Raw genomic sequence first — 12998 nt, forward strand, 5'->3', positions numbered from 1 at the left:
AGAAACAGTAGTGCTTTCTAAAAGTTTGATTGAAGGCTTTTTAAAATGCACAGAAGTCTCTTTTAACATAGGGAGTTCATGTTTTACTATTTCACTTCATCCACGCCTTGTGTGGCTTTTCACTAACACATTCTCCTCAACTGTCTCCTTAATATGTTCAGATGAATAATTAATTAATATTGAATATATAATTGAAATAACCATAAAGGATCTGACTTCTCCCACCGCTAACCATTGCATAAAACTAAGCTAAAACATTTAATAAAATACCTAAACAAAACATGACACACATTTTATCACATACATAAAAGGAATAAATGAAAAGAAAAACCTGGAAAGAAATATGTAAAATTACTAATTGGACTATAAACTGTGGAAACCCATTTCCGCCACACACACATACACACACACAAAATAGGACCAAAAAAAAAATAGGACGAAAAAATAAATAAATAATTAGGACCAAAAAAAACGAAAGAAAATGAGGACAAAAAAAAAAATATTGACTTTTTTTTTTCGTTGCCTTTTTTTTGTGTGGCGGAAATGGGCTTCACGTCATTTGCACGTAACATTCAAACAATCGTATAATATATGTCACTTTTTTTGATTACGTTGTCAAACCACAGCCGGGCTTTTATTTTGACGGCGGCTGCGCGTCAGTACTTCCGCCAGTCTCGTGCAGTACCAGCAGTTGTCTTCGTGACGGCCGACGGACCCGCTCCCTTTCCGGCTCCGTGTGGTTTTCTCCCCCGTCACCGCTGCGCGGGGCCCCGGCGGCCCGGAGCCCGCGACGGCCACACAGCTGCCGAGAAAACGCTTGAGAGATGAGCGACCCGAGCGCGGCGGAGCCGACAGACACCATCTTCACTAAAACAGGTGTGTCTGCGCTTCTTCTTCTTCTCGCGGCTTTGAACTGGCTTCACGCGCCGCGCGGGTCACCGCGGGGCTCTGCCGCAGCGCGCGCACTGGACGCCGGCGTGAGACGCCGCGTCCGCCCGCCGCCTCCCGGCTGACTGCTGTCGTTCAGCTCTCCCTCTCCGGCGTGTAGACGGCGTGTTATTTCCTCAGACCCACATCACAGGCGCCCTCTTAATGCGAAATAGCTTATTATGGGATGTTATGCAGCACCTCAGTGACGTTTCGTCCACTGTTTAAGGCCAGAAACGCAACGCACGCGTTATTCATAACGCTGGCGTTGCTGGCGACACAAACAATAATATCTGGGAGAGTGAACAATGGATGTGAATGTAAAATGATTATTGTGTTTTATGTCTCAATAAAGCGCTTTAATGTTTCCATGCGAATCCCAGCGTTTGTGTTGTAGATTGTTGAGCGTGTTTCATTATGACACAAATATAGCAGGTATACTATAACACACAGGGTCTCTGTGATATGCATAAGTAATATGGCTGGTGTCAGAGTTGTAGTATGTTTTGTATTACTGCAGTCCTTTCCCCAAAAGGTGCACATTAAAACTAAATACATATTCACATTATTTAAATGATATCATCAACATGTGTCTTCACACTGTCTGTGTGTGTCTCTCTCTGTGTGTGTGTGAATGTGACATTATCAGTGTTGCTCTTGGTGAGCCAGAACCAGTTACACCTGGTCCGAACAAAGCCCCACCGGCTGCAACGCTTGATGGGAGAAAGTCTGTAAGCCAAGTTTGTACAGATGGGTTGAGATCAGAAGCTGTGACAAGTTTGTTTTCACAGCTTCTTTTGAGTTGGAAGAACAGCAAATCTCTCATGTTTTGGAAGGATTTGTGGGTCTGTGATTGCCAAGAACACACTGCCTGACTTTTATTTCTACCTGCAGGACCGTGTTGAACATCCACACCTCTTGGCTGAACTCTGCAACAGGCAGACAAATAAAACAATCAGTAAGCTCTTAAATACTTGTGTTTGTGGAAAGTTTATTAAAGAAAATATAGACAAAAATATCACTCGGGAGGTTTTAGTTTATGTCTTCAAAATCATGAGACTGTCGAGTTCAGAAAGCTCAAATGTACATCACATAATCTGGATTAACATTTCATCCACAATAAAGAAAGTGTGTTTACCGACAGCACAGGGCTCTGGGTGGTTTCAACAAGAACTTGTGAAAGAATCCTCAAGCGTGCCACACCCCTTTAGACGTGCCACATCCTTTTAGACATGCCACACTCTTTTAGACGTGCCACACTCTTTTAGACGTGCCACACCCTTTTAGACGTGCCTCACCCTTTTAGACATGCCACAGCCTTTTAGACGTGCCACACCCTTTTAGACGTGCCACACCCTTTTAGACATGCCACACCCTTTTAGACGTGCCTCACCCTTTTCGATGTGCCGCACCCTTTTAGACGTGCCACATCCTTTTAGACGTGTCACATCCTTTTAGACGTGCCACACCCTTTTAGACGTGCCACACCCTTTTAGACGTGCCTCATCCTTTTAGACGTGCCACACCCTTTTAGACGTGCCACACCCTTTTAGACGTGCCTCACCCTTTTAGACATGCCACACCCTTTTAGACGTGCCTCACCCTTTTAGACGTGCCACACCCTTTTCGACGTGCCGCATCCTTTTAGACGTGCCACACCCTTTTAGACGTGCCACATCCTTTTAGACGTGCCACACCTATTAGACGTGCCACACCTATTAGACGTGCCACACTCTTTTAGACCCTTCCATCCTCTCTGTATCGCAGGTTGTGCACCATCGGGAGGAGCCGGCACCTCCATGATGCTCCGACCTTAAAGGTGCTTCGTGTGCACTCTTCCCCTGTGATTGAATCCTCTTTTTTCTTTTTCTTTTTTGCATGGAGAATATTGAGAGATATACCGAACACAAAAAGTGCATATCATCATCTAATGGAATGTAATAAAACTTCAAGCCAGTAATTAGGGAATGCTGGCTTCCATCAATATTTCCATCCAGCCATCCATTTATTTTCTAAACCACTTATTTTCTTAAAGGTTTCAAAGGGGGCTGGAGCCGGTCCCAGAATGGCTTGTGTGTGTGTGTGTGTGTGTGTGTGTGTGTGTGTGTGTGTGTGTGTACACCACAAACAGGTTGCCAGTGTAACACAAGAGACCAACAAGAGCAAAGGTCACGACTGAAGCAACGCAGTTTGTGCAGTTTGTGCGGCTTGCTGTCGGAAATGAAGTGTGTTCAAAACACGCAAAATCAAAGATATTGTTTCATTCGGTCGTTGGAAAGGTGTCGAGGTGATGCGGGTTCCTCAGGGATCCGACTATCCGACAAGAACTACATGCAAACAAGTTCAAAATGCCGACCTTCACCCTGCGATGTTGCGTGGATATAATGTTTACGATGCTCACTATCAGAGTTTAAAGTGTGAGTGGATGCTTGGTCATACAGCAAAGTATTGACCTGATGATGTTGCCAGATGAAGAGTACGAGTGGTTTCAGGTTTATTTCATTTCCTTTTCACAGAGAGATATCTTGGCTTGGAGTTTCTTCTCCGTCTGCAGCTGGAGTTGTGAGGCTCTGGTGTCCTTCAGCGAGGTTTCAGTTGGCTCTGGGATGTTTTGGCTCCACCTGCACCTCCATCAGACCGCGAGCCCGGTGGACAAAGACATGCCTGAACACAAAAGAAGGTCTGTTCGCCGGACAAATCGGGAGGAATGAACCGGGGGTTATGGCTCCGAACAAGGACGCCAGCGGCACGGCCGTTAAAACCGGTCTTGACCTTTTTCCTCTTTCGTCCAGTTTTAATCACAAATATAAAAACGTCACTTTCTCCTGCTGGAGGGCGGAGCCATCGGATCGCTTCAGATCCACCAGGGAACAAATCTCTGTTTATTCAAACTGTCGCAGTGTTTAGTGGAACAAGAAGCTCGGATGAACTCCTGCTGTCGTCACAGTTTACTGTGAAAGGCCGTTATCTCCAGTCTGAATCAGTGGACACACCTGTTGCTTCGAGTTTCTCTGCTCTCTGTGTTTGGTGTGAACGTGTTCAGATTGTACAGCTGTTGCCAGACGCTGTGCAAGTTGCATTGCTGTCAAAGGTTGCTTGGTGGTGTAACTGTGATGTCTGAGCTGAAGTCAAGCAGCGACGTCACAGAGGAGGCCCTCAGCGACTGTACTGCCGCTCCGGTTTCAACTGGATAAAACAGCTTTTTGTTGTTGTTGTGATCACTCGAGCAGCGATCCTCTTTCATCCTCGTCCGGAAGGGCTGAGCGGAGCGGACGGGGAGATACAACTTCACCGAGTTTTCATGACAACTTTGTATTAAAATGGCAAAAAAAAGAATGAAGGAAGTAGAAGTGATGAAGCCATTATTACTGTTTGGATCTTCTTTAAGTAGTTTGTAGTCCAGGATTAACGTTCAGCTTGCAAACAACTTGAAGTAGAAAGAAATGCTTCGGTTGCTGTATTCGTTGCATTGCTAGCTTCGTGGTTTAAATGGACGCCCAGCACAGTCTTCTGGTTTTGGGGTTTCTTTGTTACGCGGTCAGCAGTCCGCTTGCTGCTGCTTCCCGTTTGCTGAGAGAGTTGTTGTTCAGTATCTCTGCTCATTCCCATCATTCATTTAAAGTCATTCATGTTTTATGGGACGTTTCGTTGTGATTTCACGTCGACCTCTTGCAGATTGAATGTGAAACCTCATCGTGCCGTGCTGAGTGTCTTTGTGCAGAGACTTTGCTGCACATCAGGAGACAAACGATGGAATATCTGCGATCACGCACGCTGTGTCAGGATCTGAGGATCTTCTCCTTCAGCTTCCTCTGCAGCCTCCTCAGCGCAGTGTGTTGTGGGTCCATGCAGCGCGCCCACTCAGGAAAACCTGAAGCACAGCGGCGTCCACAGCCGGGTCATGACTGCCGCTCTCTGTGTGCTGTCTGGTAACCTCCACACTCGGCCTGAAACTGGCCGACTGGATTGTAATTGAGTCCCTAATTGTGTATCGGATGTTTTGATTTGCCTGATCCATAACTTATCCTGTATGTTTGTTCTGCAAACTGCTGTGATCACATTTAGGGTTGAATTAAAACGCCTGATTCCCTGTTTTCTGTCCCCTCAGATAAACCGTCATGATTCCCATCACAGAGCTCCGGTACTTCGCTGACACGCAGCCGGCGTACCGCATCCTGAAGCCATGGTGGGACGTTTTCACCGACTACATCTCCATCGTCATGCTGATGATCGCGGTGTTCGGCGGCACGCTGCAGGTCACGCAGGACAAGATGATCTGCCTGCCGTGCAAGTGGGTGGTCAACAAGTCCTGCGAGACCATGCCCGTGCCCAACGCCAGCGCCGCCTACGCGCCGGAGCCCAAGGGCATCCAGTACGACCTGGACCGCCACCAGTACAACTACGTGGACGCCGTCTGCTACGAGAACAAACTGCACTGGTTCGCTAAATATTTCCCCTACCTGGTGCTGCTCCACACGCTCATCTTCCTGGCCTGCAGCAACTTCTGGTTCAAGTTCCCCCGCACAAGCTCCAAACTGGAGCACTTTGTCTCCATCCTCCTCAAGTGCTTCGACTCCCCGTGGACGACCAGGGCTTTGTCCGAGACGGTGGTGGAGGAGAGCGACCCCAAGCCGCTGGGCAAGATGAACGGCTCCATGGACAAGAAGGCCTCGTGCGTGAGCGAGGACGTGGAGGCCAGCGTGCCCATGCTCCAGCGGACAAAGTCCAGGATCGAACAAGGAATCATCGATCGCTCGGAGACGGGGGTTTTGGACAAAAAGGAAGGGGAGCAGGCCAAGGCTCTTTTCGAGAAGGTGAAGAAGTTCAGGATCCACGTGGAGGAGGGCGACATCGTGTACCGCCTCTACATCCGTCAGACCATCATCAAGGTCATCAAGTTCATCCTCATCATCAGCTACACGGCCTACTACGTGCGCTACATCCGGTTCAGTGTGGTGTGCACGGTCAACATCCAGAAGCTCACCGGCTACAGCACCTTCTACTGCGCCCACCCGTTGGCGACGCTCTTCAAAATCCTGGCCTGCTTCTACATCAGCCTGGTGGTGGTGTACGGCCTCATCTGCATGTACACTCTTTGTTGGATGGTCAGCCGCTCCCTCAAGCGATACTCCTTCGAATCGATCCGCGAGGAAAGCAGCTACAGCGACATCCCCGACCTGAAGAACGACTTTGCCTTCATGCTCCACATGATCGACCAGTACGACCCCCTCTACTCCAAGCGCTTCGCTGTGTTTCTGTCCGAGGTGAGCGAGAACAAGCTGAGGCAGCTGAACCTGAACAACGAGTGGACGCTGGACAAGCTGCGGCAGCGCATCACCAAGAACTCGCAGGAGAAGCTGGAGCTGCACCTCTTCATGCTCAGCGGGATCCCGGACACGGTGTTCGACCTGGTGGAGCTGGAAGTGCTCAAGCTGGAGCTCATCCCCGACGTCACCATCCCGCCGATCATCGCCCAGCTCTCCAACCTCAGGGAGATGTGGCTCTATCACACGCCGGCCAAGATCGAGGCCCCGGCTCTCGCCTTCCTGAGAGAGAACCTGAAGTCTCTTCACATCAAGTTCACGGACATCAAGGAGATCCCGCTGTGGATCTACAGCCTGAAGAACCTGAGCGAGCTGCACCTCACCGGGAACCTGAGCGCGCAGAACAACCGGTACATCGTCATCGACGGGCTGCGCGAGCTCAAGAGGCTCAAGGTGCTGCGACTGAAAAGCAACCTGACCAAGCTGCCGCAGGTGGTGACGGACGTGGGCGTGCACCTGCAGAAGCTGTCCGTCAACAACGAGGGCACCAAGCTCATGGTGCTCAACAGCCTGAAGAAAATGGTCAACCTCACGGAGCTGGAGCTCGTCCGCTGCGACCTGGAACGCATCCCGCACTCCATCTTCAGCCTGCACAACCTGCAGGAGATCGACCTGAAGGACAACAACCTGAAGACCATCGAGGAGATCATCAGCTTCCAGCACCTGCACCGGCTCGTGTGCCTGAAGCTGTGGTACAACCAGATCGCCTACATCCCCATCCAGATCGGCACGCTCACCAACATGGAGAGGCTGTACCTGAACCGCAACAAGATCGAGAAAATCCCCAGTCAGCTGTTCTACTGTCGCAAGCTGCGCTTCTTGGACCTGAGTCACAACAACCTGACCAGCATCCACGCCGACGTGGGCTTCCTGCAGAACCTGCAGTACTTCGCCGTGACGGCAAACCGGGTGAGGTTACACTCATCTATCTATCTATCTATCTATCTATCTATCTATCTATCTATCTATCTATCTATCTATCTATCTATCTATCTATCTATCTATCTATCTATCTATCTATCCATGAATGAGATGAGCTCAAAGGTCACGTGAGGTGTTCCCAAAGGTCAACGGTTTAAAACATTGACGTCCTCAGAGACTCATTGCTTTAACTTTCACCACATGACTGAGGCTTTGCAGCTCTGTGTCATCATACAGACACTGTTCCTGCTTTCTAGTGAGTGAATGAAAGAAGACTCGGCAGCTGGTTGTGAACACATGATGTGTCACACGTTGATCTAAAGTCCTCCGTCTGCAATGAAGCACGATGCCTTTTTCTTTTATTCTTCCACTTTCTTCCAGTCAGACATCTTCATTGTCTCATATATAGTGTCTGGTATTCTCTGAGCTCGGTGTTCATGACTCATGGAAGTCAGTTTCTCTCTGGGAACATTTTTGTTTGTGGACTTCCTGTAAAGTAAACTATTACTTTCTTAAGTAAACCCTCACAAATGGGCTTTAGGATGTTGCTTCTGTCCGCTGCAGAGATCATTAACTTCAGTGATTTGAGGGCTGAAGCTTTGGGGGAAGAGGAACCTTCCATTATTCACAAAATATTGTTTATTTGATCCCCAATGGGGCGATTTCATTCTGCTCACTGGGAGAAATTTTCCAGAAAATGCAGTTTTTGACTCTGGATCCTGTGTTTTCAGGAGAGGAAGCTGTTCCTGCCGTCTCGCTGCGTGTGTTTGTTGACTGATGACGGCTTCCAGCTGGTTTATATATAGCTCCATTAAACGGGACCCCTCTGGCGTCGCTCGTGCTTTTGAGGCTTCTCGTGCCGAATTATCAATTCAAATGATGTTACGTAACGATGAGAATATTGTGTCCGTGTGTGTTTTAATCTGGTGTGTGGAGACGAATAGAGATTTAGTTTTGAGACAAACTAGAAAGATTATAAATAGAAGAAGAAGTTCATGGGACACAGAGGAGCCAAGAGGAGGTTGTTGGTTTCAGATTATTAGTTTCTTCTGCATTTTCTTCTTTTAGTTTTGCGTCCTCACACCTAAACTGCAGCGTCCTTCACGTGTCATTTGGTTTCATTTCCTGCCAGTGCATGTGGATTAAAACACATTCCTTCTGTTCACTATTAACTCGCCTCTTCATCCTTCCCTCCGCTGCAGATCGAGACTTTGCCCCCCGAGCTCTTCAAGTGCAAGAAGCTGCGCACTCTGAATCTGGGGAGCAACTGTCTGCAGACGCTGCCGTCGCGCTTCGGGGAGCTCACCGGGCTGACCCAGCTGGAGCTGAGGGGGAACCGCCTGGAGTGCCTCCCGGTGGAGCTCGGCGAGTGCCGGCTGCTGAAGAGGAGCAGCCTGGTGGTGGAGGAGGACCTGTTCAACACGCTGCCGCCGGAGGTCAAGGAGCAGCTGTGGAGGGCCGATAAGGAGCAGGCTTGAGGCTGAGGAGGAGCCCAGGATGCATTCCTGGAAAATCACGAGTTACGAGGTCGCCTGAGGAGAGGTCTCCGTGACCGAAGGTCGTTCAGTAACGTTGCTTATCTGTAATATCCTGATATATAAACCATAGCAGCTGCGAGGATGCAGCAGGTGATGTTGAATGTGCATGCCACTGTAGGACAAACAGGTTTCATATAGAGAGCCGTGGAAACGGAACAAACTTTGCACGATTCGGCCTCGCGCCGATCTGGACGAGCTCGCCATCTCGTCTTCACCGATCCACGGGAAACACACACAAATGAACCGCGCTCAAAGCTGTCGTCCGCCTGGCCTTCCTCTACAATCACAGCCGTGGTCGCGGCTCAGACAACTACAGATCTCAGTAAATGAATCGCAGAGCGACTGGCAGCCATGACGGTTTCGGTCCCTTCGTCGTCTTCAGGCTCAACAGATCATCTCTCAGCTTCAGCCTTAACACAAACAGAGGACATCACAGTCCACCGATGGGAACCGACTCTTCAGGTCGACGTCATGCCGCCTGCGGGCTTTCTTCATGCCGCCTGCGGGCTTTCTTCATGCCGCCTGCGGGCTTTCTTCATGACGCCATCAGGCTTTCTTCATGCCGCCTGCGGGCTTTCTTCATGCCGCCTGCGGGCTTTCTTCATGCCGCCTGCGGGCTTTCTTCATGCCACCTGCGGGCTTTCTTCATGACGCCATCAGGCTTTCTTCATGCCACCTGCGGGCTTTCTTCATGCCGCCTGCGGGCTTTCTTCATGCCGCCTGCGGGCTTTCTTCATGCCGCCTGCGGGCTTTCTTCATGCCGCCCGCAGGCTTTCTTCATGCCGCCCGCGGGCTTTCTTCATGCCGCCCGCAGGCTTTCTTCATGCCGCCCGCGGGCTTTCTTCATGGTGCCATCAGGCTTTCTTCATGCCGCCTGCGGGCTTTCTTCATGCCGCCCGCAGGCTTTCTTCATGCCGCCCGCAGGCTTTCTTCATGCCGCCCGCGGGCTTTCTTGATGGTGCCATCAGGCTTTCTTGATGCCGCCTGCGGGCTTTCTTCATGGTGCCATCAGGCTTTCTTCATGCCGCCTGCGGGCTTTCTTCATGGTGCCATCAGGCTTTCTTCATGCCGCCTGCGGGCTTTCTTCATGCCGCCTGCGGGCTTTCTTCATGCCGCCTGCGGGCTTTCTTCATGCCGCCATCAGGTTTTCTTCATGCCGCTTGCGGGCTTTCTTCATGCCGCCATCAGGTTTTCTTCATGCCGCTTGCGGGCTTTCTTCATGCCGCCTGCGGGCTTTCTTCATGCCGCCTGCGGGCTTTCTTCATGCCGCCTGCGGGCTTTCTTCATGCCGCCATCAGGTTTACTGGAGCAGGCTTTACTTTACTTTGCTTTGCTTTACTTTACTTTACTTTACTTTACTTTACTTTATTTTGCTTTACTTTACTTTACTTTGCTTTGCTTTACTTTACTTTACTTTACTTTACTTTGCTTTGCTTTGCTTTACTTTACTTTACTCTACTTTACTTTGCTTTACTTTACTTTGCATGACTAAACATCTCACACACACGGTGTGTCTTATTAGCGTGTGTGTGACGAGCTTCGTATCGGGTGAATTTGGCCCGTGAAACAAAATCAAGAGTTTATTTGTACATCATCATTCGGTGCTTTTTAAATGCGTCCACATGTGTTCATCGTGTCTGTGATGCAGACCAGTGAGGGTTGAACGTTCTGCACAGCTATGGATTATTTTGCCTGTTCGACTTCATTTCAAGCTGCTTGTGGGACGTTTGGCGGCGTCAGAGATCTGAAGTGACCTTTGGTTGATTGAAGGCTGACGTGTTGCTTCACGGACTCCAGCGTCTGCCAGCTGACAGGAAGTCAGCCGTCCCCGTCTTAAAGGTACAGCGTCTCAAACGCCGGTCGCGGTTGATTTATTTTTTTGTCTTTTGTTCATTTAAAACACGAGCTTGCACGACTCAAACCACCAGATTATTACGTAGAGCAACAACACGAGCAGAACTACTTCTCCACGCCGCCTTTTGATTTTTGAATTATGAAACCTGTCGATGAACTCCTGCAGATGTGAGACAGGAAGTCTGGTCGCTGACGAGAACAGTGTTGTTGTTGTTGTTGACTCAAGTGCCCGGACGTTTGTGTGTCAGCTTTTATCCGTCAGCGTTTACTCCACTGGGCGGTTGTTTGTGTTTTTGTTTATCCTCTCCAGAGTCAAACGGCACAAACATAAAATTCCAGAGAAAAGGGAACTTTAGTCCGGCGCGATGGAAACGTTTATTCACAGGAGAGTAACGTTGAATCTGTGATTTCCACATTCATGCTCCCAGTTGGTGCAACGTGCTTTGTTTCCTCGTTAAGGCCTTGATGGATTTAATAGCATGGTTTGCAGTAACCCTGCTACGTTTACTCACACGGCCTCATCTTTCATCTTTTACAAGCCGAATGCCCTCGTAATGATCACACACATCACGTTCTGTTTGTTTTCATACGTATGAGTTGTTCAGTATGCGGTCTTATTGGTACCAGCTGTTTCTTTAAAGGGAGGCTCTACTATTCTACAATCACACCTTTGTTCACAGTTTAGTTTCTGTGAGGTTCCCTCTGAGGATCCGGCTGAATCCAGACTGTCTTCTGAAAGAAGAGCCTCCGATGTGTTCACTAGCAACCCGTTTTAAAGTTTAGGAAAAGGTCACAGACGAAAGGGAAAAGGAACAAATGACACCAGAAGAAATCGCAGTAAATCAAAGAAAAGCTTCGCGTGTGAACTCTGCAAACATGAACAGTTTTCAGCTGCACGTCCTCCTCCAATCGTCTGCTCTCGGTTAGGTTTTGTGATGCCAAGAAGTTGCCAAAACATGTTTCTCTCTCCCCGCTGGATGCCAAACAAGTCGTTTCTGCGAGCACGCTGAAGTGCGATGTGTGTTGTGCCGGTGCAGCGGATGCATCGGCGCGCTGGAGGACGACTCTCCGTCATCCCAGTGAACTGGATATAGCAACATGGCTCGTTGCAGTGCTGCACTGCAGCTGCTGACGCGAAGGAAATCTCCCTCCTGCAGCGCCGCAGTGTCAAATTAGGACGTTCACACAATGCCGATCAGTTGTTGTGTCGAGTGTCGTGTTGCCTTAACCCAGAGGTCACCAGAGGTCACCAGAGGTTTGATGATCGCTGCTCAAAGTCCTTTTTTCTGATATGTTTCACTCTAACTGTGTCTTTGGTACAGCAGTACATACTACAGCAGTATAGTGTGTGTTTTAAGGGTATCACTGACCTCATCCACACCTTTTGGATTTGCTAAAATACACATATTGATATATATATATCTATATTTATATATAGATATATATCTCTGTCAGCTCGGTGGTGTCTGGTCCTCGTCAGCATCGCTACACATCTGTAGTCAGATATCTCACTTTGTCCTGCTGACAATTTGATTTATATCCACAAATATCATTTTTTCTGACCTCCAGAGCTCTGAACAGTCACTTCCCTCTGAGTCACATGATGATGATGATGATGATGATGATGAGCACGTTAAAGCAGCCAGACTCTCTTTTGGGATGAAGGTCTCAGCTGAGGTCACTAACAAAAAGCCTCTTGGTGACTTTATAAAACTCTTAGCGAGCAGTTTGAGGAACAGAAGTAACTCGTTCTCTATGATTTTAATCAAAACATGTAAAAGCTTTCATTTTATTTTGTGCAATTGTATAATATGTTGTTGTTTTCAGCTTTTGTTTCCTCCCCTGATTTTATTTAAGGTATGAAATATAAAAACTGGTCTGTATTGTGTAAGTCGGCCTTCAGTGGTGTAGTTTGTGTGAAACGGTTCGTGAGCAGCTGATTTCTTTGGATTCAGCTCATTTCCACATTAAACGAGACATTAACCTCCTCAGCAGAAAGAGCCTGTGACAATCTGACAGGTGAGCTCACCTGCACACCCTCATGTTTCTAAAGTGTGTACATTTGTGGACAGTCGCATACCGATCACAGGATTCACGTTGTTCAATGAAGCTGCTTTACAGCCACTGAAGCTGGAGCGGCGACGCCTGTTGAGCTGTGACTAGTTTTAATCAGACGAGACCTTTTTATTAATGAAGTGTTGCCGAGTGGACTGAACTCTGGCTTTTTAAGCGGGACGTCTGTAACCACGGAGGACTGAACTTTGTTCAGACTCTACTTTTTGTACCATTCTGACACATGATATTGAAATAAATACTTAACACTGAATGCGGTTTCAGCGAGTGTCACTTCCTCCTCTGGGGGATGCTTCTTCTTTCAGGAGGAGATGCCGAGCAGCGAGCGCGCTGACGGATGTGTTTTAAATACTTGTGATGA

The 12998-nt window shown here is 48.6% G+C and overlaps 1 protein-coding gene across 2 annotated transcripts; it reads left to right on the forward strand.

Moving 5' to 3' along the window:
- Positions 1-709: 709 nt before the first annotated feature.
- Positions 710-9395, forward strand: lrrc8aa (leucine rich repeat containing 8 VRAC subunit Aa). Of its 2 annotated transcripts, XM_068573591.1 has the most exons (4): positions 710-876; positions 3444-3607; positions 5036-7160; positions 8375-9395. In XM_068573591.1, exons 3-4 carry the CDS (start codon positions 5046-5048, stop codon positions 8648-8650), a joined length of 2391 nt encoding a protein of 796 aa, XP_068429692.1. In that variant the 5' UTR covers positions 710-876; positions 3444-3607; positions 5036-5045; the 3' UTR covers positions 8651-9395. The 2 variants fall into 2 exon arrangements, with proteins under 2 accessions (XP_068429692.1, XP_068429690.1); XM_068573589.1 differs by lacking the exon at positions 3444-3607.
- Positions 9396-12998: the final 3603 nt, after the last annotated feature.

This window comes from Clinocottus analis, unplaced genomic scaffold, assembly GCF_023055335.1.
Source record: "Clinocottus analis isolate CAN_PGR_092001 unplaced genomic scaffold, fCliAna1.0.p SCAF_13, whole genome shotgun sequence".
NCBI lineage: Eukaryota > Metazoa > Chordata > Actinopteri > Perciformes > Cottidae > Clinocottus > Clinocottus analis.

What these genes read in the sequence shown, in the direction of transcription:
- lrrc8aa (XM_068573591.1), top strand. Translation starts at nt 5,046, where the DNA reads ATGATTCCCATCACAGAGCTCCGGTACTTCGCTGACACGCAGCCGGCG. An exon ending in TCGCCGTGACGGCAAACCGG is followed by an intron (nt 7,161 to 8,374) that starts GTGAGGTTACAC and finishes CCTCCGCTGCAG; the next exon opens with ATCGAGACTTTGCCCCCCGA.